General features: G+C 50.9%; 10 protein-coding genes across 10 annotated transcripts; 4 read left to right on the forward strand and 6 right to left on the reverse strand.

Moving 5' to 3' along the window:
* Nucleotides 1-194: 194 nt before the first annotated feature.
* Nucleotides 195-1,052, reverse strand: Z518_07657 (uncharacterized protein; the record flags this gene model as incomplete). Its single annotated transcript, XM_013415786.1, has 1 exon — nucleotides 195-1,052. The coding sequence occupies one exon, from the start codon at nucleotides 1,050-1,052 to the stop codon at nucleotides 195-197; it is 858 nt and encodes a 285-aa protein (XP_013271240.1).
* A 302-nt stretch (nucleotides 1,053-1,354) lies between these two features.
* Nucleotides 1,355-2,390, reverse strand: Z518_07658 (uncharacterized protein; the record flags this gene model as incomplete). Its single annotated transcript, XM_013415787.1, has 2 exons — nucleotides 1,355-1,986; nucleotides 2,036-2,390. 2 exons carry the CDS (start codon nucleotides 2,388-2,390, stop codon nucleotides 1,355-1,357), a joined length of 987 nt encoding a protein of 328 aa, XP_013271241.1.
* A 297-nt stretch (nucleotides 2,391-2,687) lies between these two features.
* Z518_07659 (diphthamide biosynthesis protein 1) lies at nucleotides 2,688-4,059 on the forward strand (the record flags this gene model as incomplete). The annotated part of the gene is made up of 2 exons (XM_013415788.1): nucleotides 2,688-2,844; nucleotides 2,897-4,059. 2 exons carry the CDS (start codon nucleotides 2,688-2,690, stop codon nucleotides 4,057-4,059), a joined length of 1,320 nt encoding a protein of 439 aa, XP_013271242.1.
* A 662-nt stretch (nucleotides 4,060-4,721) lies between these two features.
* Z518_07660 (uncharacterized protein) lies at nucleotides 4,722-7,149 on the forward strand (the record flags this gene model as incomplete). Its single annotated transcript, XM_013415789.1, has 2 exons — nucleotides 4,722-5,205; nucleotides 5,258-7,149. The coding sequence occupies 2 exons, from the start codon at nucleotides 4,722-4,724 to the stop codon at nucleotides 7,147-7,149; spliced, it is 2,376 nt and encodes a 791-aa protein (XP_013271243.1).
* A 1,617-nt stretch (nucleotides 7,150-8,766) lies between these two features.
* Nucleotides 8,767-10,610, reverse strand: Z518_07661 (uncharacterized protein; the record flags this gene model as incomplete). Its single annotated transcript, XM_013415790.1, has 2 exons — nucleotides 8,767-9,107; nucleotides 9,224-10,610. 2 exons carry the CDS (start codon nucleotides 10,608-10,610, stop codon nucleotides 8,767-8,769), a joined length of 1,728 nt encoding a protein of 575 aa, XP_013271244.1.
* Nucleotides 10,611-11,525: 915 nt separating this feature from the next.
* Nucleotides 11,526-12,376, reverse strand: Z518_07662 (protein GZF3; the record flags this gene model as incomplete). Its single annotated transcript, XM_013415791.1, has 2 exons — nucleotides 11,526-12,083; nucleotides 12,140-12,376. 2 exons carry the CDS (start codon nucleotides 12,374-12,376, stop codon nucleotides 11,526-11,528), a joined length of 795 nt encoding a protein of 264 aa, XP_013271245.1.
* A 2,340-nt stretch (nucleotides 12,377-14,716) lies between these two features.
* On the forward strand, nucleotides 14,717-17,106 carry Z518_07663 (uncharacterized protein; the record flags this gene model as incomplete). Its single annotated transcript, XM_013415792.1, has 2 exons — nucleotides 14,717-16,150; nucleotides 16,198-17,106. The coding sequence occupies 2 exons, from the start codon at nucleotides 14,717-14,719 to the stop codon at nucleotides 17,104-17,106; spliced, it is 2,343 nt and encodes a 780-aa protein (XP_013271246.1).
* A 666-nt stretch (nucleotides 17,107-17,772) lies between these two features.
* Nucleotides 17,773-18,709, reverse strand: Z518_07664 (uncharacterized protein; the record flags this gene model as incomplete). Its single annotated transcript, XM_013415793.1, has 2 exons — nucleotides 17,773-18,494; nucleotides 18,553-18,709. The coding sequence occupies 2 exons, from the start codon at nucleotides 18,707-18,709 to the stop codon at nucleotides 17,773-17,775; spliced, it is 879 nt and encodes a 292-aa protein (XP_013271247.1).
* Nucleotides 18,710-19,030: 321 nt separating this feature from the next.
* On the forward strand, nucleotides 19,031-19,696 carry Z518_07665 (uncharacterized protein; the record flags this gene model as incomplete). Its single annotated transcript, XM_013415794.1, has 1 exon — nucleotides 19,031-19,696. The coding sequence occupies one exon, from the start codon at nucleotides 19,031-19,033 to the stop codon at nucleotides 19,694-19,696; it is 666 nt and encodes a 221-aa protein (XP_013271248.1).
* A 1,060-nt stretch (nucleotides 19,697-20,756) lies between these two features.
* Z518_07666 (uncharacterized protein) lies at nucleotides 20,757-23,702 on the reverse strand (the record flags this gene model as incomplete). Its single annotated transcript, XM_013415795.1, has 2 exons — nucleotides 20,757-20,902; nucleotides 21,053-23,702. The coding sequence occupies 2 exons, from the start codon at nucleotides 23,700-23,702 to the stop codon at nucleotides 20,757-20,759; spliced, it is 2,796 nt and encodes a 931-aa protein (XP_013271249.1).

Genomic DNA, 23,702 nt, shown 5'->3' on the forward strand with positions numbered 1-23,702 from the left:
TCGCGTAGTTGTCCTGCTTCTATACAGGAATGTCTTTCAAGTCCAGCCAAAGTCACTAAAGAGGTCATGTCTGCCGAGATTGTCTGCGAAACCTCCGCCTGATCAAGGTTTACCCAAGATTGTCAAATGCGATCCGTCAGATCACGAAGGTGCTTTTTGTATATCCTCATTTTCATCGCTCGTGAAGGCCTCCTTCAAGACCCTGTGAAATACCCCAGAATCTGCCTTCCAAAGCCTGCTCTCCTACCACTTTCACGGCCATCTCCCACTACATTGTCGCTGACGTTCCTCATCCCATCGGCCGAAGTTCCTTCCTCCTCCAACCGTCTTCTCAACCCTTCAAACTGCCCCCGTTCCTTTATCTTACTCGACTCGCCCACGATCCAACCAGAGATCCTCCATCTCCCAAGCCCACCAGGCAAGAGCTCGCCCATCCATGCGCTCCCGACCGTCCATCCCACCGCAGCTGGAAGTAGCTGATAAGGAAACTGGCTCAAAGCCAACTGCGCCGCGAGCACATATGTCGTAGACTTATCACTCAATGCAATCCCTGCTATTTGCTGACTCGAACCCTCCTGCTGCTCTTGTTGCTGCGCTGTTCCCGTGATGATCTTATATCGATAGAGTCTTGGAATCTCGTCTCCCCACGCACTCAGCGCGGCGAAGACGACGGCCGTCGGCCCCGCCGGCACATAATTATATGCACCCAACGTACCCAGCTTGAGAACAAGGCACAAGGTCGGAATGAGTAGGACGTTCAACCAGAAACAGACGACAAGAAAGCTGGCGTACTTCCTGGGACCCCAGAGACGCTCGAGCACGCGGAACTGATATAGTAGTGCGATGGCGAAAAGGAGCTCCGTTGACGACGTGTAGGCGACTTGGAATGTCAGTATTCGTGAGATTTGCTGGTACGGCCACAGATGCGGGTACGGTTTGATGGGCACGAGGTGTCGCAGATCAAGGATCGAGGTCAGGATGCTCGCGCAAATACAAGCCAAGATCACGAAGCGTGTCACGGGCGTGTTGGAAAAGCCGGACGTCGTGACCATTTTGCTCGAGACTGTATGGTTACGTGGCGGGATCTCTAAACGACATGGTTATCAAAAGAAAAGCTTCCAAGAAGGTAGAAATTATGTCTGGTTCTGGGTGTTCATCAATAAACTTGGGTGCCTTCAGTATGCGGAACCGGAAGCGGGGATCTGCCCGCCTTTGCCGATGAGCCCCCCCCCCCCCCACCACAAAAAGAGAAAAGAAAACAAAGGCAATCTGCAGTCGAAATTATATTCAAGATTGGGGGCCTCATACAAACACCCCTAGATGTATTCGTTACATCGTATGCATCCCTCTCTCCTCACAGCTTCGGGACGAACATGGGCGTCTTCTTCTTCCATTTCTGATAGTCTGCTCGATCACCGTATCTCCGATCATACTTCTTCTCGCTCAGAGGCACCCCGGAAACTTTGAGAAGCAAGAAAGTAGCAAAGGCAGGACTGACTCCGGCGCTCAGAATAGCGATCGCCTTTCCAGGAAGACCACCTGCAAGGCCCATCCCAGCAACACCAGCATCCGAAGCGAGGACGCCAGCGGCCAATGTGGCGATGCCCGTCCACAATGTGCTCTCACCAAAATAGTTGGGGTGTCGACTCTTACTCCATAGCCCACGGGTCAGGAAATCCTCGTCGTGTTTCTTCTCTTTCTTCTCTTGCGACCACCGACTCTTTTGTGCGTCGGCTATGATCTCAAAACTGAATCCTCCGATGTAGAGGAGGAAGCCAATAATGTCGGTGATCGAGACTAATCCTCCGAGAGCAGTAAATGTTGATGCCGGTAATGAGCTCACAGCCAGAACTGGCATGAGGCAGAGCAATACCCAGGCAGCTTGGACGAAGAAAGCCATTGCGAATTTGGGAGGGGAACCGCGGATGTTTTCGAAACGAGAATCTTCGCCCGAGGATAGAATGCGTGTAAATAAATAAGTTCCAACTGCTCATCGTAAGCCGCTGTCCGGCGGGGCAAGAGGGTGAAACTTAACGTCGAAAGGCCCAGAGGCTCACAGCAGCACTGAGAGCCACTTGTCTCCAGTTGAAGCCATAAAGTCCTGATGTGCCGTTGAAAGCACTTAATAAGCTAGGCCATGCCGGTAAAGCCTTTCCCGCCAAAGTAGCTGCAGAGCGAGCACGTATAGCGGGTAGATACAGACCCAGCGCAGTGCATGAGAGGTATGTCAGAGAGCCAGAGAGATCGTAGAACCGTTCGGACTTTGCGAGGATAGAAGGAATGGCCACGATCGCCTGGATTCCAAACGCAAGACCGATTGAAGGAACAAGATTTCTCAGAAACGGACTGCGAAAATTGGTTGCGGAGAGGACAGAATGTAGGAGAGTCATAATGGACTCCTGGGGGCAGAGGTCGAAATCTAGCACCTCGTGAACCTACCAAAGCCTTATAACATGTTGTCTGTTTGTGCTCCAGTCTCCATTTAGGTCGACCTGCAAGGCAGAGTTCGTGATGACGGGTCCGGGGAAATGTGTCCCCACATCCCCGAAACTGCGATCTAGATCACCACCAAACTTCACGTGATACCGCTAACCGGTTTTTTCTATTCCCTTGATGGACGAGAGAACAGGCAACCCAACCAAGCAGAGGTTAGTAGAGGGTCGAGGATGGAGATAGACGGCACTGCAATGCCTGGTGCATTCCCAGGAGCGCCGGGAGAGAACACATCCAGCAACAGAACACCAAAGAGAAGATTTGTGGGACGGAGAACGGCAGAGGCGCAGGTCAGACCGAGAATCGATGAGAATCCATCTGTGGGAGAAGCAAATGCTGTTGTTCCAAAAGGTATGAAAGCAATGGATATTCTTCACAAGAAGCGCAGTTGACCCAAGACAAGTCCGGCGAAGAACTCCACGAGCTTCGAACCCGGTACCACCGAAGATCCTCGATGACCCCGATATTCAAGCCGCGGTCGACTTACTGCCTCACAATTACAGCTTCGAGATCCCCAAAACTATCCATCGTATACGGACCCTCGAGGCGAAAAGAGTGGCTCTTCAGTTTCCGGAAGGCCTGCTCATGTTTGCCACCACCATCTCAGATATCTTGACACAATTCTGTCCGGGAACCGAGACTCTGATTATGGGAGATGTCACGTATGGCGCATGCTGTATTGATGATTACACGGCAAGGGCTCTCGGTTGTGACCTTCTTGTCCATTATGCACACAGCTGCCTGATACCGGTGTCGGCGACCAAGATTGCCACACTCTATATCTTTGTAGACATCTCGATTGACACCACACACTTAGTGAACACACTCTCTCGAAACATTTCGCCCGGGAAGACAATTGCTATGGTGAGTACCATACAGTTCAACTCAACACTGCACACGATACGACCAGCGCTTGAGGCAGAAGGCTTAAGGCTGGTAGTACCCCAAGTAATGCCACTAAGCAAGGGCGAGGTGCTGGGTTGTACCGCCCCTCAGATCGCTTCAGATGCCAATGTTGACTTGATTCTCTATCTGGGAGACGGGCGCTTTCACCTTGAAGCTGCCATGATAGCGAATCCTCATCTACCAGCCTATCGATATGATCCATATTCGCGGAAACTGACCAGGGAATCTTATTCACACGACGAAATGCTGGAGATGCGATCTGCTGCTATCAGCACGGCCAAGAACGCAAAGAAATGGGGTCTCATACTCGGAGCTCTGGGGCGACAGGGCAATCCGCATACTCTGACCCTGATTGAAAATTATCTAAACCAACAGGGGATACCGTTTGTTAACCTTTTGCTCAGCGAAATCTTCCCAGGAAAGCTCGCCATGTTTGAAGATGTGGATTGCTGGGTACAAATTGCATGCCCTCGGTTAAGCATTGATTGGGGATATGCCTTTCCTCGACCATTATTGACGCCGTATGAGGCTCTAGTTGTCCTGGGCGGAAAGCAAGGTTGGGAGAAGGAGGACGGAACCTATCCGATGGATTTCTACGCAAATAATGGTTTGGGCAGGACGACCGAGAAGATTGCCGCGCAAGTGGGAGTATCAGCTTGAAGCAGCAGAAGCACTACATCCAAGTCGGAATGCGCCAAAGACTTCGTTCCTCGCCTGCTCGACACATTGAACCGTACCTCAATAGCGTGTCATAAGAGGATGGAGAATGCCCTTCTGCGACCGAGTTTGAGAGGAAGAGATACGGATGAGAGCATGAGTGTGTTGGTTGATGAGTCCCGAAATCCTCTCCTTTGTGTCATTGCTGATAACCTCCAGCTAAGAGTGCAGAATGTGCTCCGGCATCTCTACGAGAAAGCCGATGCGGCCACAGAGTGGGCATTTAGCTGATGACCCTCTCGAAGCAGAACTCGATGAGGCTTTTGTCGCTCAGCACGGTGATTTGAGTAAAGGATATTTGAGGCTCTGGTCCAGGCTGAGCCAGCTCGGACGATTTCCTGTCGCTGGCTGTACATGAGAGAATGGAGATCTAAATTGGACATACGCATTCATTAATCAAATCATCCAATTTGCCAAAGAGTCGTCCTCTCACCCGTAGCGGACTGCCCGTCTATCTTGCCGAGGTTCTCCCAGCACCAAACTTCAAACTCGCCTTTCTCGTATTTCCAGTGACCAGACCTTCAATCCAATTCTCCATCTACGCCATCTCACAAGGTCGCTAATTGCCAATCATCACATCTCTCATTCAGCCTCTCGGCCGTGGTATGCATTCGGACATCCATGTAGTTGTCCGCTTCCATGATCAATCCGTCTTCACGGGCGAACACCTCCGATGCACCATCACCTTCAAGAATGTCGCGAACTTGTCCGAGCCGGTCACTCCAGCCTTTCACCCACGACGAAGCAGTAGGCATGAGAGCATCAGTCAAATTGCTGCTGTTGCACAAGCGACAAAGAATAACGCGGCGGCCGTAAGACTGAGTCAAAATGGACGATCTGCCAGCAGTGAACACTCGACCGACCAGCCCTCGCGCCACAGGGCCACCGCTTCATCACACAGCCCTGGGCTCCCAAGAGACAATCAACCACACCCTCCCAGGCCAAATCATAAGGCGCAGAGATCGGTGTCAATCATCTCAGTGACGTCTCCGATAGCCGCCTCAGATCTCGCTGACAACTCCGTCCACAGCGGGGCAAGGCAGCTGAGATTGGGCCATCAACGAGCCTCGACAGTACAAATCCATCATGGTTAGTTTTCAATCCTGCAACAAGATCGTGGAAACTCATTAGTTCATCACAGTTCCACAACCGCAGCGCATGACTGGTCATCAACGTCGAGACTCTCCAACAGGTCTCCATCCTCCACCCAAAGGAGGTCGGCATAGTCCATTATCCCCAGCCGCGAGTGGAAGCCGTGAATCTACTCCCGACTTCAAATTCCCATTAGACCAGCCAGATAAATCTTCATCAGCTGCTGGCCCCGATGAACTACTCAACCCTGGCCCCATTGAACCAGAGGGACATGCTGCCCGAACAACCTCAGGTACAAGTCAAGTTGCCAGCGACCGAAGCAGTGGCGATTTCTACTCCCTCAGCAACCATTCCCAAGAAACCCTTATGTCTGAACAGCCTTCAGTCATGTCGGAAGTTAGACCAGTCTTGAACTATGTCACTCCACTTCCTCGAAGACCAGCCGCAAAATCACCCAAGCCTCAAGCCGTTAACTTGCTCATGGGCTATGCTCAACTCAGCGCCACCTTCACCCTCGACGCGTCCCTAATCGATGCATCCCACTTCGAAGAAGTCAAAAGCAAAGGCTTCCTCGGCGGCCAGGCTGGTGGTGGTGTCGTCGGCGTCCAGAAATCTCGACCAAACAGCCATGGGTTCCTGGGCAACTTCAATTTCAACATCAACAACATCGGCGGATCACTTAACAGTTTGATGACAGGAGGCGGCCATATGAGCAGCGTGAAGGAGATGAATGCCGTCACGAATTCTCGAGCAATCCCATTGCTCTCCACTCCTCAGTCATTATTGTTCGTCGACCTGCACCTCGAACCAGGCGAAGAGCAATCTTACTCTTACACCTACCCTTTGCCACGTGGCTTGCCATCAAGTCATCGTGGAAAAGCCATCAAGATCTCATATACCCTAACGGTCGGCGTGCAGGGATTACCTGCCGCGGGAGGTCGAGACACCAATATGCACGCAGTCCGACAAGTCAACGTGCCCATCCGCGTTTTCTCAGGCGTCAACTACGACGGCGAAATCTTTGGTCACGACCTAATGCAGCCGCACGTCATCTTACAAGATCTCGCGCGTACCAAATCCATATCCTCACCTGATAATCTTCAGGAAGAAACCGGGACCTCCACAGTCCGATCTGACGAAAATTCCACGACGGAATTCCTGCAATTCGTCGACACTTTACTCGACCGCAATCGACGCCGTCAATCCAGCACGGGCACCATGGATCCACACTTGATGAACACCGACAAAGACATGGGTGATAGTCGCAAGGCCGTCCAAGCAATCAACCGCGCGATCTTCTTCAGCAATCAGCTACAAGACGAATCAAGTCCGAACCGCTTCGAGATCGCACGCAACGGTCTGCGCGTCGCCGTTATCGTCGTCGACCGCCCTCTGCACCGCCTAGGCGAAACTGTCACTGCTGTCGTTGATTTTTCCGAGGGCCAAATCCCGTGTGCCTCGTTGCGTTCGACACTTGAGACGTGCGAAAAAGTCAGTCCCTCGCTCGCTGTGCGTTCAGCAGCGACTATTAACAGAGTCACCCGCAAAGTATACGCGGGAAAATCAGACATTGTTCTTTTCACCAAACGAGCGACGTTTGCGCCGAGTATTCCTGCCACCGCGACGCCGACGTTTGTTACTTCGGGAGTTAGTCTCGATTGGAGTCTTAGGTTTGAGTTTGGGACGATTAAGCAGCAGCCTTCCATCGAGGCTGAGGCCGACGAGAGCAAAAACGAAGATGACGGTAAAATGGACAGCAGAAGCAAAATGGCTGCCCCGGAGTTATTGGAAGAAGTAGTCAACGACGAACGTGGCGCGATTAATGTGGCGGTGGAGAATCTAGACTGCGAAACGTTCGAAGTCATCATTCCTATCACGGTATATGGGGATTTGGTACTAGATGGGAAGGAAGGAGAAGAAGTCGTTGGTATTCCGATATGAAAATAACCATAAAGGACTTGCACAACACAATCCCCACAACATACATATTCCAGAGAGGGGTCGTTCAAATATGCTTGATATGAGAGGCCTCAAAAAGGGAAAACGCGTATACAAATCCACTGCAGACTCAAGAACTCAGTATCGTTGTCCCGGTCATTGTGTAATGGTATGATGAGCTTGTGAAGAGGAAAACATCAACACTCCTGGCGCATAAATCGCCAGTATTCGTTACCAGTGCCCGGTAACTGCGCCGTGGCAGCGAGTACGTTCATATAAACGGGATCTGCCAATGACGATACCTCGGGACAACGTTGGCGCGAATGATCTCCCAGGCCGCTAATGCTAGATAAATTGTCTTTTTGCAGAAAATGCAGCTCTTGGCCTTGGTAAGGTATTAGGACTTGTCATAGAAGGGAAAATAAAAGTCCATACAACGGTGCCACAGTGACCAGAGAACATGGAGAAATCAAACTTCGATACAACGTTGCTTGGACCGCAGGCTTCCAATAAGGCTGATGCCTCTCCAACAGTGATCAATGTCATGTTGCGCCGTTATCTAGGAGAGTCAGCCTGATTTCCAATTTTGTGGCCCCACACGAGAAGGGAGAAGATCTAGATAGGGGCCAAAAAGTCTTCAATTAGAAGGGTAAGACTTCTTGCTCAAGCGTTCGATCAGCGCCAAAGAAAGTAGATAGGTCTCAATTGAAGATGGACGTCGGGTCAACGCGACTTTCAAAGCCCCTGCTCCACTCGGCTCGTAGGAGATCTAGGACAATCCGGGGTCCGGGTATGCGTGTCCACTCTTCTCATACTTTGCACGGATCGGACGTAGCTCATCACACTGTGTTGTCATGTTGATTAGTACTGGCTGGATTGACAGCAACCCATGTCAGTGGATGCATTCATGCAGGTACAGATGTATACCTTAATCTCGTGACGTTTGCAAGTGGTGCAGTATCGGCTGATATTTCCCGCCATCCAGTTGTTTGTTTAATCCGATGATTGGTCTATTAGAGCAGAGCATCTGGTACCTTTCGTCAACTTTGTCTCATACTTTCGAGTCATTCCTTCACTTGGGAGGGAACCTACATGTGAAAGGCACCCGGGCTATCGAGAAAGGAATTGAAACTTTGGTTCACTGTCCAATTACTCCCAACGGCCTCGCCCATGTTGTGAACACTAAAACTTGGCTATTGAGGATTCAACGCGGAGGCTTTAGCTGTCGCCCATCTCTCAGCCCTAGGAGCCTGATTGTGATAATAAGACGAGGATGCTGCTATCGGGTAGAGGTGCTGTCCGGAGAAAGATGAAAAGAATGGAGATCAGGCCTCCAGGACCGATGCCAATTGAGACAGCGACAAGGCTATGAACGATCGTCATTCAGTATGTCATAATCGGGAAAGGAGTGTGTGTGTTGCAAGTTATTAATCTGTATAGGTGCGGTCGAATGTCCTGGATGACTCTAACCAATGGCATTATGGGAAAGGAGGGTCGTCTCCAGGATGGGCCATTTCGAAGAGGTGTACAATTGACGACGGATCTTCAGGCCTGGAGATGTTGATGAGAAATGTAAAGCGAGCTAGAAATACACACCAATTCCCTTTCCCTTTCCTGGACCTATAGCCTAGCGCCCTTGCTCTCGTTATATCTTCGCCGTTCCAAGGCCTTCAATTCAGCTCGTTTGATCTTCCCACTAATTGTCTTGGGCAGGAACTGTGCGTCCACAAACTCGATCTTGCGCGGATACTTGTACGGGGCGGCGTTTTGCTTGCAGAAATCCTGGATTTCCTTGACCAGCGCGGCGCGAGACTCGGGTGTATTGTATTCTGAGGCCGCTGAGGGAATGAGCACGACAAAGGCCTTGACGACTTCGTCCCGGGCTTCATCAGGAGACGCCACGACAGCAGATTCAACGACGCAAGGATGTAATTTGAGAGTCGATTCGACTTCAAAGGGACCTGATGATGGATGTAGTTTGTTAGAATCCTATAATTTAGGTTTCCGCGGTGACCGCGTGAATTAAGATGAGAATGTAAAAAGCTAAGAGAGACATAGATGGCAGAGAACCACTCACCAATCCGATACCCGCTGGAATTAATCACATCGTCGCTTCGGCCCACGAACCAGAAATACCCGTCGGCGTCTCTGGTGGCGCGATCGCCCGTGATGAAAAACCTCCTTCCATTGGGGAACGTCTTGACCTTGTCGTCGAGTTTTCCGGTTGCTTTGTCAATGTACCCCTGGAAAATGCCGAAAAAGGCTTCGTCTTCGTCTCCATCCGCAATCGCTATCGCAATATCTCCTTCGACTCCGTGAGGCGTGATATTGCCGTCGGCGTCGATCACCATCAATGGCACGCCAGGGATGGGTTTTCCCATGCTCCCAGGCTTGACTTTGTTGACTTTTTGATTCGCGCAGACGACCACTGTTTCGGTCTGGCCGTAGGCATCGAAGATCTCGATACCGCCGGTCATTTCCTTCCAAGTCTGTATCACGCTCTCATTCAATGGTTCTCCGGCGCCACAACAGTGAGCCAAGGATCGAGGCTTCCCTTGCTTGGTCGTGAAGAAACGACGGCTGTCGTCCAGAACAAGCTGGCGATAGACTGTGGGCGGAGCGCACAGAGTCGTGATGGGGAATTTGTTCAACACTTCCAGGGTCCGACGCGGATTAAATGCCAACCTGTCGTCGTGGACAAAGAGGGTTGCGCCGCAGTTCCATGACGAGAAGAATGACCACGCGGCTTTGGCCCACCCTTGCTCTGATAGGTTCCAATAGACTATTCCAGGGCGAAGTTGAAGCCAATGGATGCCCGTCAAGGCGTGCGCGAGAGGGTATGATGCTTGAGTATGTAGAACCATTTTCGGGGGGCCAGTAGTTCCCGAGGTGAAAAATGTTAATGCTGGGGACGTGGGTTTGAGAGAACTCGATATGGGGAAATCGACATCTTGGGAGACCTTGGCCAGTGATGAATGAAAGCCGACCACCCCTGGAGAACCTCTTCCTTCAATCTGTATCACTGTGCGCAGATTTGGACAGTGCGCACGGATCTTCAGGCACTTTGCGACAGAGGTTTCATCACCAATGAATGCGGTAGCATGAGAGACTTGGAGTCGATACTTGATGTCTTTATCAACCAGGAGCGTCGTGCACGGACAGGCCACGATCCCAGACCGGAGGCAGGCCGTTGTAATTTCCCACCACTCGGGAATTCTGGGTGAGATGAGGATACATGTGTCACCTTGCTTGATTCCCAGAGATGTGAGGAGGGTTGCGATACGGTGGGACTGGCGAGAGAAATAGCTGTAAGTGAGCTGTTTGGTGGTGTTTAGGGATTGATCTGTCCAATAGAGGGCCACCTGAGAAGGATCCTTCTGTGCCCAATAGTCGACAATGTCTCTTGCAAAGTTGAACGAGGATGGAAGATGGAGAGGCGAGACTGGGACGGTGGGAGAAGCCATGCCGAGGCTAGAGTTGATGACGGGGGGTTATCGTGCGAAGGGCTGTTAAAGAGCTTATATGCACCACTCCTATGCCAGTGAAGGCCAAGTTCGCATTATGACAACGGCAAAGGATGGTGAGAGGTCCAAGATTCGGTTCGTGTGAGGCATCTATTTCAGGGAGACGAGGCTGATGGAAATACGGAATTTACTCCGGTCTATGAGTTCGCGCCGTTGTAGGCGCGGGGTATTAGGTCGCGAAGTACGACGGGAGACCGGATGGATAGGCTTACTATCGTCTTCCTTGGGGCGATAGAAGATCATGGCGGAGGAAATCCTACCTGTGACAGTTTTCGTGCCAGTTAGGGAGGGGGGGGAAATATCAGAAGGTCGACCCATATCTCGTGTTCCATATAGGAGTGTCAGCGAGTAGATCCCAGTTGCGCAAAGCAGTGAGAGGAGAGCCGCAGGGTCTGCCTTTTATCTGAGACTCAAGAAGATTCCTTTTCTTTATGCCATCAAGCCATATGGAATTAATGTGCGGACATAGCTTCCTCCAGTCACTAAAGCAAACTTTTGATTCCCTTTGCCCACCATTAATTCTTTCCACAGAGTATGCTCAAGGTCATTGCTGGTTTGGTCCTTTTGGCTTGAAGCCTCCCACCGGCTTTCAACACCACACCCCTCCCCTCCTATTTCCTTTTCAACGCCATTATGGCCTCAGCCATTGCCTTATTAGAACTAAACCTTGATTATGTGGATCCTTCTTCTCCAGCAACAGCAAAGAAAAATCGTGGATGGGGTATCACTGTTGACGATACAATAATTTGAGAGCTGTGGTCCTTCCGGAGGGCTTTTTGCCAGCTCTCTTGATGCAGGTTCTTGATTTCATTCCAACGAGAAAGTGTATTTCCATACTGGACAGCGGGACAGAAATCATTCCTGGGGTTCGTGTGATAGTCGTGGCTTTTTCGAATGGGGTCCCTGGTCATTACTAGTAATATCTTGAAGCTGTTTCTCCAACTCTGCGACTTTTCGCTTCAAGTCGTCTCGCTCCTGTATGGCTCGATCTCGCTCGGTGCGAAGATTGTTCTCGTTGTCGGAATATACCATGTTGATTACCTCTAGTTCAGAGACGCGAGTTCGGAGGTTGGTATTTGCAGCCATTAGCTGATCATAACTCATGGGCGCTTCCAGATGGCGGTCATTATTGATGGAAATTGCGCTTGGAGAGTGTTGGCTGAGGTGGAGAGCGGGTAGGGAAGGAGATCCGTTGTACTGGTGGTCATTCACCGCCGCAGCGGAATCAAAGAGGTGCTGGGGTGCAATATTGGGATCGTGCTGTGCGCCAGGTGTCCCACTCCGGGAAACGGGAGAATGCGACCGGTCAGAAGTGACAGAGGCAGCCATCTGGGAGACGCGACGATGTGCGTTGACTCCATTTGGAGGAGTGGCCATTTCGGCCTGAGCGGGAGTATGGCCATTTGATTCGAACTGCAGCGGATGTTAGGATATCGACCAGAGAGGAAATGCGCAGTCACCCAACTCACCTTCCTTTTAGGCCCTTGGTTGGCAGTCTTGACTCGGTTGCGACTTTTGATTACATCGGTCTTGAGGCTGATTGGGCGAGGTCGGCCGTGGAGTTTGAGGAAAAGTCCGCAGGCGTTGCAGAGGACCGAACCGGCTTCGTCGCGTCGCCATAGCGGAGTGGTCGATGTCTGACAGTTCTGGCAAACGGGCTGTGTGAAAGGCAGGTTATGGTCAGTCCCGGGCAGTGAAGCCGCCATGTTCTGGTGTTGCAGAAATGGAATGGAGGACAGAAAGGTATGGACTGCGAGGAGCGATAAGATAAAGAGCTGAAAAAAGCCCGCGCGAAACTGCGGAGGCCTTCTTGGTCCCGTGATGTGTGGGGCTTGGCGAACGAAATGCAGGTGGCAGGGGCACAGACCCCAAGACAGCCTTTGATAACACGCTGCATCGACCACAACGATAGAAAGAAACTTACTGGGGTGCTTCCGGCGATTCCAGGTGTAGGAACTGGTGGCATCATGCCATGAAACCCCATCGGCGAGCCATGACTGCTTGAAAATGACCTATCTTCGCGTCAACTTCATGCTCCTGCAGTCCCTTGATGATATTTCCCCCTCTTGGTTCGGTTGCATACCTGATCGGCGGTGCAGTGGCTGCCAGAGATGTTAAGGCTGACAATCCAGGCAGAGCAGGACGTGGTTCAGGGTGATACTCTCGCCCAAGACTAAGGCTCGCACTCCGGGTGTGGAATTGTGGTTGACTGAGTAAAAGGCTGCTCGTGTTTGGGAGCGTGGTCGATGAGGGCCTCGAGACTTCCTTCCCGTATGCCGCCGGAGTGGGCAAAGGTGACAGTCCTCTTTGATCCCGTCTCGAGGTATTATGCTCCTCCAATCTCGATTCACTCAACGGTGTTGACGATGGCCGATATGTCGGGTCAATGGGCGAGGCCCGGAAAAGCGGTGGAGCGACTGCGGATGCCGTGTTCGCTGTTGTTTGAGACCAAACCGTGGTCTCGACGGAGATGGCAGGTGAGGAAGCAGATGAGGTCGAATTTCTCTATAACCTGATCGGGGACGATGCCACAGGCAACCTGATGCAATGCAATGAACAATCAACAATAAGAAAGTATTCAACAAGGAAAGACTGTATCACAGGACGGAGGAGACAGCAGACCGTCTATCGATAGACGGGAGCCTCGAGGCTTTTCCTTTACCCAATACAATCTCGGAGTCAGGGGGGTCTCCCAAATCGAGGATTTCAAGCGAGGAGAACATTGGTCCCGCCAGTCGGCCTAGCACCATGTCTAATTGCGCCGTGTCTGAGCTTAGGCGCGTCTGTTGAGATGAACTTTTACCTTGTAGAAACAACTCTGACCGCTGTGATCGGAGTTCGATGGGCCCCATCGCATATCTGGCCACCTCGGTTGTACTCTTATGGCTGTAACGAAGCGACTATTGAGACACAACAACCTGGAAAGTTTCGAATAGACCTGCAGACCTGTGTCTGTGCTATAGAGAGGGCGAGGGGACGAGATGACGCTGATTCGACGCTTCGCAAATCTGGGGAAATAAAAGAGATTGTCCAATCTCGCGGTGGGGTCCGGCTTCCAATGTGCCCCCCTTTTTTTTTTTTTTTTTTATTTAACGCCTGTGGCACAGTCAAACTCCCATGGCACAAATTTAGGTGGGAACTGCCGTCGAAGGTCATCATGATTGACGTGCAGAGACGTTGAGCAATCGTAGAAAGGATAGGATGCGAAGAGCCCTGGCTTGAATTACATTGTGATAATTGGGGAGGAGCGATTCTGGGTGCCCGTCATTATCTTGGTAAAAGTGGAACAGGAGGATACACAGCGTCGTAATTGTTATCATTCCCCTTAAGATAAGAAGTCAATGTAAATCAATCGTCCATTGTCCGAGATTGACAGCCACGTTTGATCCAGATGGCAAACTGAGCGACTACTGGAGCTGATGGGTGAATTTGTGGCGCAGTCTGCGTGAGGCTGGTGAAGAAAGGTGTGGCTGGTGAGAGGAAAATACTGGACCGAAGTTTTGTTGGGCCATCTCAGCCTTGTCCTGTTCTTTGGCCGACCATTATTGTAGGAGTAGTATCTTACGACAGTAGAGAGATGCTGGGCGGTTATTAGGTCAATGCCAATGCAGTAAAACCACGATTGAAATCAACCTGCCCTTGGGTTAGCCATCCAGTCATCAGCTTCACATCAGAGAAAGGGATCTCGACTCTTTCAATATCATCCACAAATCGACGCCTCTCGGAGCACATGGACGGCAACGTAGCGGGCATTTAGGACACAAGAGATTCGTCCTGATCTGAACCCCCGGGTTTGTCGTACCTGTGATATTACGTCCTCCACGCATGTGGTTCGCCGTACGAGCCAATCAACGTCGCTCCGACTGTTCCAGGCATCTAGGAATAATCCCTTCAAAGTTTCTGTGAGTTCCTTCTCGAACATGGCTTGATGTACCATACAATCTTCCCTCTGTCTCCCTACAAAATACATATTTCTAGAACCGCCACGTCCCGAATGTAACCCGGAATTTGTCCATTTGGCACCTCCCTCCTGACACACGCGAACCATGCCTCGCCATCGACCCACCTCCGGCTATGCCCGTCTTGCACAGGCAGACGAAGATGATGGACCACTGGGAGACGATGATTCTGGAGACGAGACATATACAAATTCACCAGTTAGTACCCGCTATGCTTCCATCCAGCCAGGTCCACGGGAGAGCATGCGCTCGACTCCGCACCACGATCATCGACGAAGACCCACGAGGCCTATGAGAAGTAATTCCTCTGGAGTAGACATCAAAGCTATCAACGCCAGGCTAGAGAGGTGGGCGGAAGAGATAGCTTCCAAATTCAAGATTACTTCAGTCAAGGGCAAGACGCACGAGGAGGAACAGTTGGAAATACACCATTCAGTCTTTCAAGCTCCTCCAGGGATTCGTCCGTACACGGCCTCCCAATTGGCAGCTTATGCCGCTCAAGAGACGGGACGCTTGACCAAAGCCCAGTTTGACGATATTGTCGAAAGCGTGAAAGTGGCCATCGAACTCGGAATACACCCCAAAATGATCTCTCAAGGCAGTTCCGGTAGTTACTTTGCGCGCAACAGTGAAGGCAAAGTGGTTGGTGTCTTCAAGCCGAAAGATGAAGAGCCATATGCGTCAAGAAATCCCAAATGGACCAAATGGATACACCGAAATCTGTTCCCCTTCTTCTTCGGCAGGGCCTGTCTTATTCCGAACTTGTCCTATGTTTCAGAAGCGGCTGCGTATGTTCTTGACGTCCAACTAAGGACGTACTTGGTACCTTACACAGATGTCGTCTGGCTGTCTTCAAAGTCGTTCTTTTATGATTTCTGGGAACGGAGAAGCAGCTGGAGAGGGAAGAAAAGCCTTCCCGCCAAAGTTGGCAGTTTCCAGGTTTTCTTAAAAGGATTCAAGGATGCCAATATCTTTTTACGCGAGAACCCGTGGCCGGACCAGGCAACCGAATTTCGAGCAGATCTTGAACACACCCGAAAAAGAAGGCCTTTAACCAATTGTATTCGTGGCGGCGGTCATTCCGATGACGAAGAAGAGACGCCTCGAGTTCTGTCGCCGCCACTTCAAGATCAAACCCCCAAATTCCACTGGACCCCAACATTAAAACAAGCCTTTCGAGAAGAGCTGGAGAAACTTGTCATTCTGGACTATATAATGCGAAACACAGACCGGGGATTGGACAACTGGATGATCAAAATTGATTGGAAGCTGGAAGAAGTGTCGATTGTCGCAGAGCCGCCGAAGCCTAATGGTCCTGCCCAAAATGGAGACGCTCACCCTCGACCGATGTCGACGAGTCCACAGCGACCTGAATCGAATACCTCCCGACCCTATAAAAGGTATGAGGCAATGGAGAGCCGTTCAGCGACTCCTTCGAATGCTCGAGAAGAAGGTTACTCTTCGATTACAATCGGAGCCATCGATAACAGTCTGTCATGGCCATGGAAACACCCAGATGCTGTATGTGTGCACTTCCACTCGACAAATCCTATGCTAACAGAACCCAGTGGCGTAGTTTCCCCTTTGGCTGGCTGTTTCTCCCGGTTTCTCTTATTGGACAACCGTTTTCGAAGAAAACCCGAGATCATTTCCTCCCCCTACTAACGTCAACCGCATGGTGGAGTGAAACTCAAATGGCGCTGCGAAGAGTTTTTGCGATGGATGCCGATTTCAAAGAGAGCATGTTCGCACGACAAATTGCCGTCATGAAAGGTCAAGCTTGGAATGTCGTTGAGACACTTAAACAAGACGATCATGGCCCGCTAGAATTGACAAGACGGACAAGAGTATGCGTCTGGGACGACTTGGTCGATGTCCCCGTTGCAATACCGATGCGCGTGCCTTCCACAGACATGGCCCGGAGAGCGGCACACCTTGATCAAGACGACGAGATGGACATAGGAGCGTCTTACGCCTCAGCCCCATCAGGAAGACAAGCACCACAGCATGATCTTCTGGGCTCACCGACAAGCGAGCTTCCCAATCCAAACCGTTTCGACCTTACCCGCGAGGACAGCGCCGCGGATCTAGGATACATGCCTGGTGAAGAAAGGCCCAGTAGCCCTATCAACATCCGCGGCGCCTACGATTCGACGGACTATGCCAGAGAAGCAAGAGACAGCCTCGGAAACAGCGCCACGCTTCCTGCCCGCGGCCCGGCCAAGGGCAAGAATCGATTCAGCTTCGAATTCCCCCGCCGTGAAGGCAATGTCAATAGCCACAAAAGAAGCTCGCGCAGACAACGATCAATGTCGACCCGCAGCGGCAAACCCCCGCCTATTGTTTACGAAGGCGACGACCTTGAAGGCGATCTCGGCTACGCGGCTGCAAGCGACATGGAACAACATAAACGCAAAGTCATCGTCGAGAGATTGGAGACCGTCAAGAGCAAGAAACCCTTCTTCACCTGGTGTTGAAGAAGACAAGGGAAACTTGCTGCCAAACATGTGTAAACAGAGGGGAAGCGATATTTTTTCCTGTTTGTCTGCTAAATGTGTGCATTGGAAAAGAAAAGGAAAAGAAAAAACCGACGGAAGATTTTCCAATTTTACCATCCGAAAAGTGGGACCAAAAGGAGAAAGAAGGGTCCGCTTTCAGCTCAGGGGGGGGGGGCCTGCTCATCGTCCATACATAGTACTGTCACGACGGCATCGGAGACCACAAACTCTTTGGGATATTGTACGAAGGTGCATAGCATTGTCGAATTTAAACTTGCATGGGGCATGGGATTGCCTGGGCGCGGGATGTCGAAAATTCTAGATACACTACACTACCTTACAAATAAAACCTTGGTGTAGAGACAAAGAATCACGCCCCGAGCAATACCGTAGGTTTCGTGTGTTGAAGGGAACTTGAAGTCGATTTCTATGATATGGCGATATCAGCCTTTCCTGCTCCAACGCCAACGCCTACACCCTCACGCATCCCACCTGGCCCCCCAGCAAAAAGGCCACCTCAAGGCCACCTCAATCATAACTTCATAGCATATATTACTGGAGGGTAGACGCAAGACTCTGACTTTCTCGGCCCTGCCACACCTCAAACCCCCAGTGATGACTCCCGTTCCCATCCAATTGATTTTCCTATGAGAAATCTTCCTCCTGCTTCTCAATAGAATTCTTGATCCTCAACAACAACGTCGTTTTCCACTTATCCAACTTACTCAGCTGGTCAAACTGGAACAACTTATCAGCGAAGCCCTCTTGGTCGCCCTCCTCAACGGCCGCCACGAGATCGTTAAGCAGCATATTCTCGCGTGTGCCTGCAAAACTGTTGTCGAGTTCGCGGTAGTGGTCTAACGCCCGTTTCGTAGCGATCTGGTCACCAGCGGCGAGGTAACAGATGCCTGCTTTGAGGAAGTAATCCTTGACGGACCAACGCATGAGGTTGTTATTCAGCGACGACTTGGCGACGGACTCGAGCTTTGCAATTGCATTTTGATAATCTCCCTCCAGTGCCGCCAAGTCCGCTACCTTTAGATACAGTTTGTTGGCGAGGGCCTCGGCATTGTCGCTCTCGTACCATTGTGCAGCTGTGTCGTAGGCCTCAAGTGCCTTCTTCTGATCCCCAATCTCCATCTCGTATACCTCTGCCAAATTCTGTTGGTGCGTCGCTGCGCGCCGGAAGTTGCCTTTGGTCGTATAATGCGAGATGGCGGCGGCGAGAACCCTTGTGGCGTCTTGGGGTGACTCTTTACGATAGACTTTGAATGCTTCGGTTAGGGTGTTGGCCATGTCGTCCGGCTCATTCAGTTTAGTTTGTTGTATCGAGGCGGCTTTCTCGAAAGCCTGGCCGGCTTCATAATCTAAATGAAGGTGGGATGCGGTCAGCTTTTGTTCAGGCGGAAAGGTATGGCTGCTTACTCTGCTTCTGTACCCGAAATGCGTTGGCCGCTTGTGTGTATAGATCTGCTGCATTTTCCCACTTCTCGGCCCGGCCTCCAAACAAGCTGAATCCTCCTGTGGCACCTTGAGCGGTCTTCTCGGCCTTCTGTAATAGTGCTCGAGGGTCCTGTGCCATGGTGAAGGGCAGTGGTGGGGGAGAGAGGAAGGATGTCGATGTCAGAAGGACTCGGAGTTGAGGACACTCTTGCTCAAAATGATCTCGGGTCCGAACAGACCGTGCTAACACGACTGATGCAAAGAAAGAAGGATCAGGTGTATACGTGTCTCTTTGGAGTGGATGTTTGGAAACAAGGTGGGATGTCTGGAGAAGTCTTGCGCAAACGAGAGTCAACCTGTGGAGACTTCTCGGCTCCGCCTTGCCGCTTTAAGGAGCTCCAGGAGATCTCTCCCACTCTAATGTAGCAAAGAATCACCGACCACGACAGACCGAGTCAATATGCCTCGAACCGCCCGGGTCTCGATCCGGCCATTCCTCGTGGGCCCTGTCTCGAGCCCTGACAGGGAGCATCGCATGAAAATAGTCAAATCCATCAAAATCCATCCGCAGATTCATTCGCTTCTCGAAAAGCCCTCATGGTCCGTCTCCTCCCTGTTACCCCCACGAGAGTCAACCACGACGACAGAGCCAGCCGTGACCCGGGAGCAACTGAACCACCTGCTCCATCTGTCTGGTCTCCCGCCACCAAAGGATCAACGGGAGGAAGTCAACATGCTCTCTACTCTGTCGCAGCAAATCCACTTCGTCAAGGAAATCCAAAAGGTCGATACCACGGGGATCAAGCCACTGGTAGCTATTCGCGACGAAACCAACGAAGCCATCGCCGAGCAAACCATCACCCGAGCCAAATTAGATCAGTTCTTCGCAGCAGAGCTGAAACGGGGTAAAAACGGTACCATTCGAAGAGCCAAGGACAACTATATGGTCATTAGCTCTACAGACCAGTTGGATCCGCGTGAGGAAAATTCAATCAATGATCGTCTTGAGGATCCGTTCCACCTGGGAGAAAATGAAGAATCTAGGAGGATGGGGAGGTATTTCTTTATCAAGAGGGAGAAAAGAAAAGAAATTGACGAACAAGAGGAAGTTGACACTGAAAGATGAGATTTGCCTCTTTGGGAGACAGAGAATTATTGTCATACATATGGGGGAAAAAATTAGACACAGACAGCATTGCGAAGCCCAAAGACAAGATAATCCGCAACGAGACCCGTGGCTAAAGCCGTCTGCAACGACTACGCAGCATGGAACAAGATATGACGTCCTCGACCGACTCACAGAAATTGGTCCGGAACCCAGAACAAAATGCTCAACGGTCAGAGCGCCATGTTCACCTCCCGCCATATCTAGTCCCCCATATATCTACTCATCGACCAGTCGTATGCGAACACTCTCCAAGGCTGTCCTATTTCACGACGAGGCAAGAGATTGTTCTCCAAATCTGGGACCTCATTTATGCAGCAATACACCCTACACCATATACGCTACCCGACGCAGCCAAAAATCATATGGCGTCTGCTGAAACGCTAGGAACAAGCTCGCGGGCAATGGCATTCGAAACGAGTGATGTTGTGTCAGATTTAACAGCTCGTTTTGTATCGGTATACAGATACCCCCTATTAAGAAATGTTTATATTCATGGACATCGACGTGTATTATATCGAGGAATGGGTAATCGAGTATGCAGAACATGGAAGACTATACCATAACTGTGTCGTAAATCTTAGCTTCTGTGTAATAGCGGACGGTACCACCGTGAGGAGAATAGGTTGCGGAATGATACAGATGTGCTACGGTATTTAATCGTAGGATCCTCGTGCCAGTCCCATATACGTAGCTATCTCGTCTCTTCCCAGAAGTATTGGTTTGTACCGAACAGGACATATACCCAGCCCCAAACCCCACTCTGGATCAGGGCATGCCACAAGCGTCACGCCAATCAAAGCCATAATTCCGCCTCAGAGAACAGCCATGAAGATCCCCTGCCCGATGTGGACGGAGAATCATCTTTCCAGATCCAAGACCGTATGCACCGACGTAATTCCCATTGAACAACCCATCCAGATATTCATTTCTGGCCTTAGCCGTGACTGCTCACTCACTTTCTTTCTACGCAAGACAAGAACTAAACCAAAAAAAAAAGACATGAAGCGTATCCAAGACGTTAAAGGCCCGCAACCATCATCAAGCCATATCCGACGGTGACGACGACGCCAAAAGTGATGACGGACGCCGGGATGCCGCGGGTCAGGAAATGTTTGACTTGCAAGTACCGGACGCCTGTCTCGGGGACTTCCATCATAATTGCGGCTGGTCACGAGATCGAATTAGTATATACACAACGCAGAATTTGGACGGATCGAGTTCGAAGCGGAGAACACTCAGTGGCATCCGGACAGGAGTCAGGGTAGATGTACAGACACAAGGACAAAAGGCAGTGAGAAATGGACTCGAACTTACTCATATTGGGAAATCCACTCGTCGGCAAACCCATGGCAGCTGAACACATTAGGGCACTACCCATGACCAAGAGATTGGGGTGCGGTTCATTCATATTGGCGCCGACCTGTTGGACAAGCGGGAGGATGATGAGCGCGGCGACAGTATGAGAAATGAAGGTAGCGATGACGAGAATAAGTGCCGCGAAGACGATGAGCACACCGTAGATCGAGAGGTCTGCTACACGATCCGTGATGCCTTTAGCGATGGTGTGTAGGAGACCCGATGAGGAGACTGCGTGGCCGAGACTCAAACCTCCCGCGGCAAGGATGATGATTGTCCAGAGGAAGTTGTTGAAATCTTCTTTCGTCAGGATGCCGGTGCCGAAGAAGAGGACCATCGGAATAATCGCGATAACACCCATATCACCGAAAATACCTTCCAGTTGATGCGAAGTGCACCAAAGGATGATGGTGATCAAGGTGACGATGATGATGAAGTATTGTACGCCGTTGAGGCGGTCTTTCATCGGTCTGATAGGAACGATTGTTGCACCTTTTCCAGGTTTGAACGAGATGAGAAGAAGGAGCCAAATGAGAATGATGCTGAAAATGCAAACGGGCAAGGCGACGAAGAACCACACACCCCAGCTGGGGTTGGGCTTCATGTTCTGCAACGCAATAATATTCTGTGGTGAAGCGATTGGTGAGGCAGCTCCTCCAATGTTGGATGCCAGGGCAATACCCAAGATCAGAGCTTTAGACATACTGCTGTCTGAGGGCAAATTGCGCAACATTGGTTGGATGATGCTGAAGCACAACACAGGAGCTGCGACATTTGAAATCCACATGCTCAAGAACATGCTCACAAACATGTTTGTAATGAGGACTGTACGAGTCTTTGTGCCGGCCTTGCTGAGGATGAAGGTCGCCATCATCTTGGCAATATGATATTTGGACAGGGCGGCGGCAATGGTAAAGCCACCTAGCAGTAACATGATGACGGGTGTCCACATGGCAGCAAACACGACCCTGGTAGCTGCTTTCGAATCCAGTCGCTCATGTGGTTTGTCGCCCGACCGCATGATTCGAAGAACGACCACCAAGAATGGAACCAGCAAGGAGGTGACGAAGAGAGGAATCACTTCAGTGGCCCAGAGCAATGAGACGAAAACCAACATGGCCAGACAATTCTGCTGTTCTGCTTTCTTCATGATTGGAACGACAAGCAGGGCCAAGAAGATAGCCAGGATGCCGACGAGAGCAAGGAATGACGAGCTGAACAACCACTTCGGACACCTGTATCGACCAATAGGGGTTACGATTTCCTTCGTTTCGGGTGTGTCTCGATCGCCTAGCAATCGTGCCTTTGAAGGATCCTGCGCTCCTCCCAGAAGGGTCTGTCGAATGCCCAAGTTGGCTGCCTGCGCCTTACGCTCGATTCCAATCATCTCTCGCCAAACGGTATTCCTCTCCCAGACAACGTGTTCTCGAAGATGAAGTCGGAGTTCCCTTCTTGCCATATTATGATCTCCCTTGGTGACGACGTCGGCGTAGACTTTTTCAACTTTGGAAATGTTTTCTTCAAGGTGCGCCACCGTGCTCTCCAGAAAAGGGTATGACGGGTTGACCACCTTCTCCATGTAGTCTTTCCTGATATCTCGATTACACACCTTGTCGTACTTCTTGGCTGCCTTTTTGAAGCCGGTCTGATTAAGTTGGACGAAAGACTTCAGCTCGCACAGCGACACATACAGACTGATCGTCCTCTTCTTCAGATTGATGGCGGAATCATACAGCGCCGACATTTGACCAGGCTCAGAAGCTTCCAACTCCATAGCCAGACTAGGTCTCCCCCTAAGAAGCGTTGGCGAGTCTGGAGCTCGAAAATCCTCCCGTGATTCTGTCATGGCCGAATGTTCAGATCCGTCCCAGGTGCTTTTGCTTCTCTTCCTCGTCGACGGCCTCTTCTTGAGCATGGCTACATTGTCTTCCGCGTCACTATCGCTGTCATCCTCTAACTCCGGCTCTTCAACGCTCACGCTCATAGTCGAGGACCTCCTCTTCCGCCGAAAAGGCACATTGAATATACTTTGAGATCTTATGAATTTGCGTCGATTCTCACTCTCAACCACATCATCCATGTCCACGTCATGAGTTTCGGCTTTGTAATGCTCCGCATCTTTCAAGAGCTGGTCAAGTTCGCCAAAGATCTCGAGTTCTTTCAATCTGTAAAAGGAGCATACTTTGTCCAATTCGGAGTCGAGCATGCGTTTGAATGTGGTGTCTGGATCCAGCGATCCTCCAATGAGAGCTGTGCTTTCCTCATCGTGCTCTTCACCGGGTGGCTTGTTGATTTGTTTTTCAAGGGTGTAGATAAGTTTCTTCAGATTGCTGTAGGAGATGTAGTTGCTGCTCCAGTCCGGAACGGCATTAAATTGTATGCTGTGTGAAAACTTCATCTCTTCTCTTTCTGCGAGGTCTTGAAGTTTGTGAAGTCGCTTGTTCAGCCACCTTGCCTCTTTATCTTTCCCAGCCTCAGAATCCTTTTGGCTGTGGCCAAAGGTGGCGAGTTCGATAGAGGGACCGGCTCGAGTGGGAGAATCTGACACAAAGGGACGAGTACTATGGGACTGGACGCCGATAGGGCTGCGAGGCTGCGTCCCGCGCAT

This window comes from Rhinocladiella mackenziei (genome assembly GCF_000835555.1).
Source record: "Rhinocladiella mackenziei CBS 650.93 unplaced genomic scaffold supercont1.5, whole genome shotgun sequence".
NCBI classification, from domain to species: Eukaryota; Fungi; Ascomycota; class Eurotiomycetes; order Chaetothyriales; family Herpotrichiellaceae; genus Rhinocladiella; species Rhinocladiella mackenziei.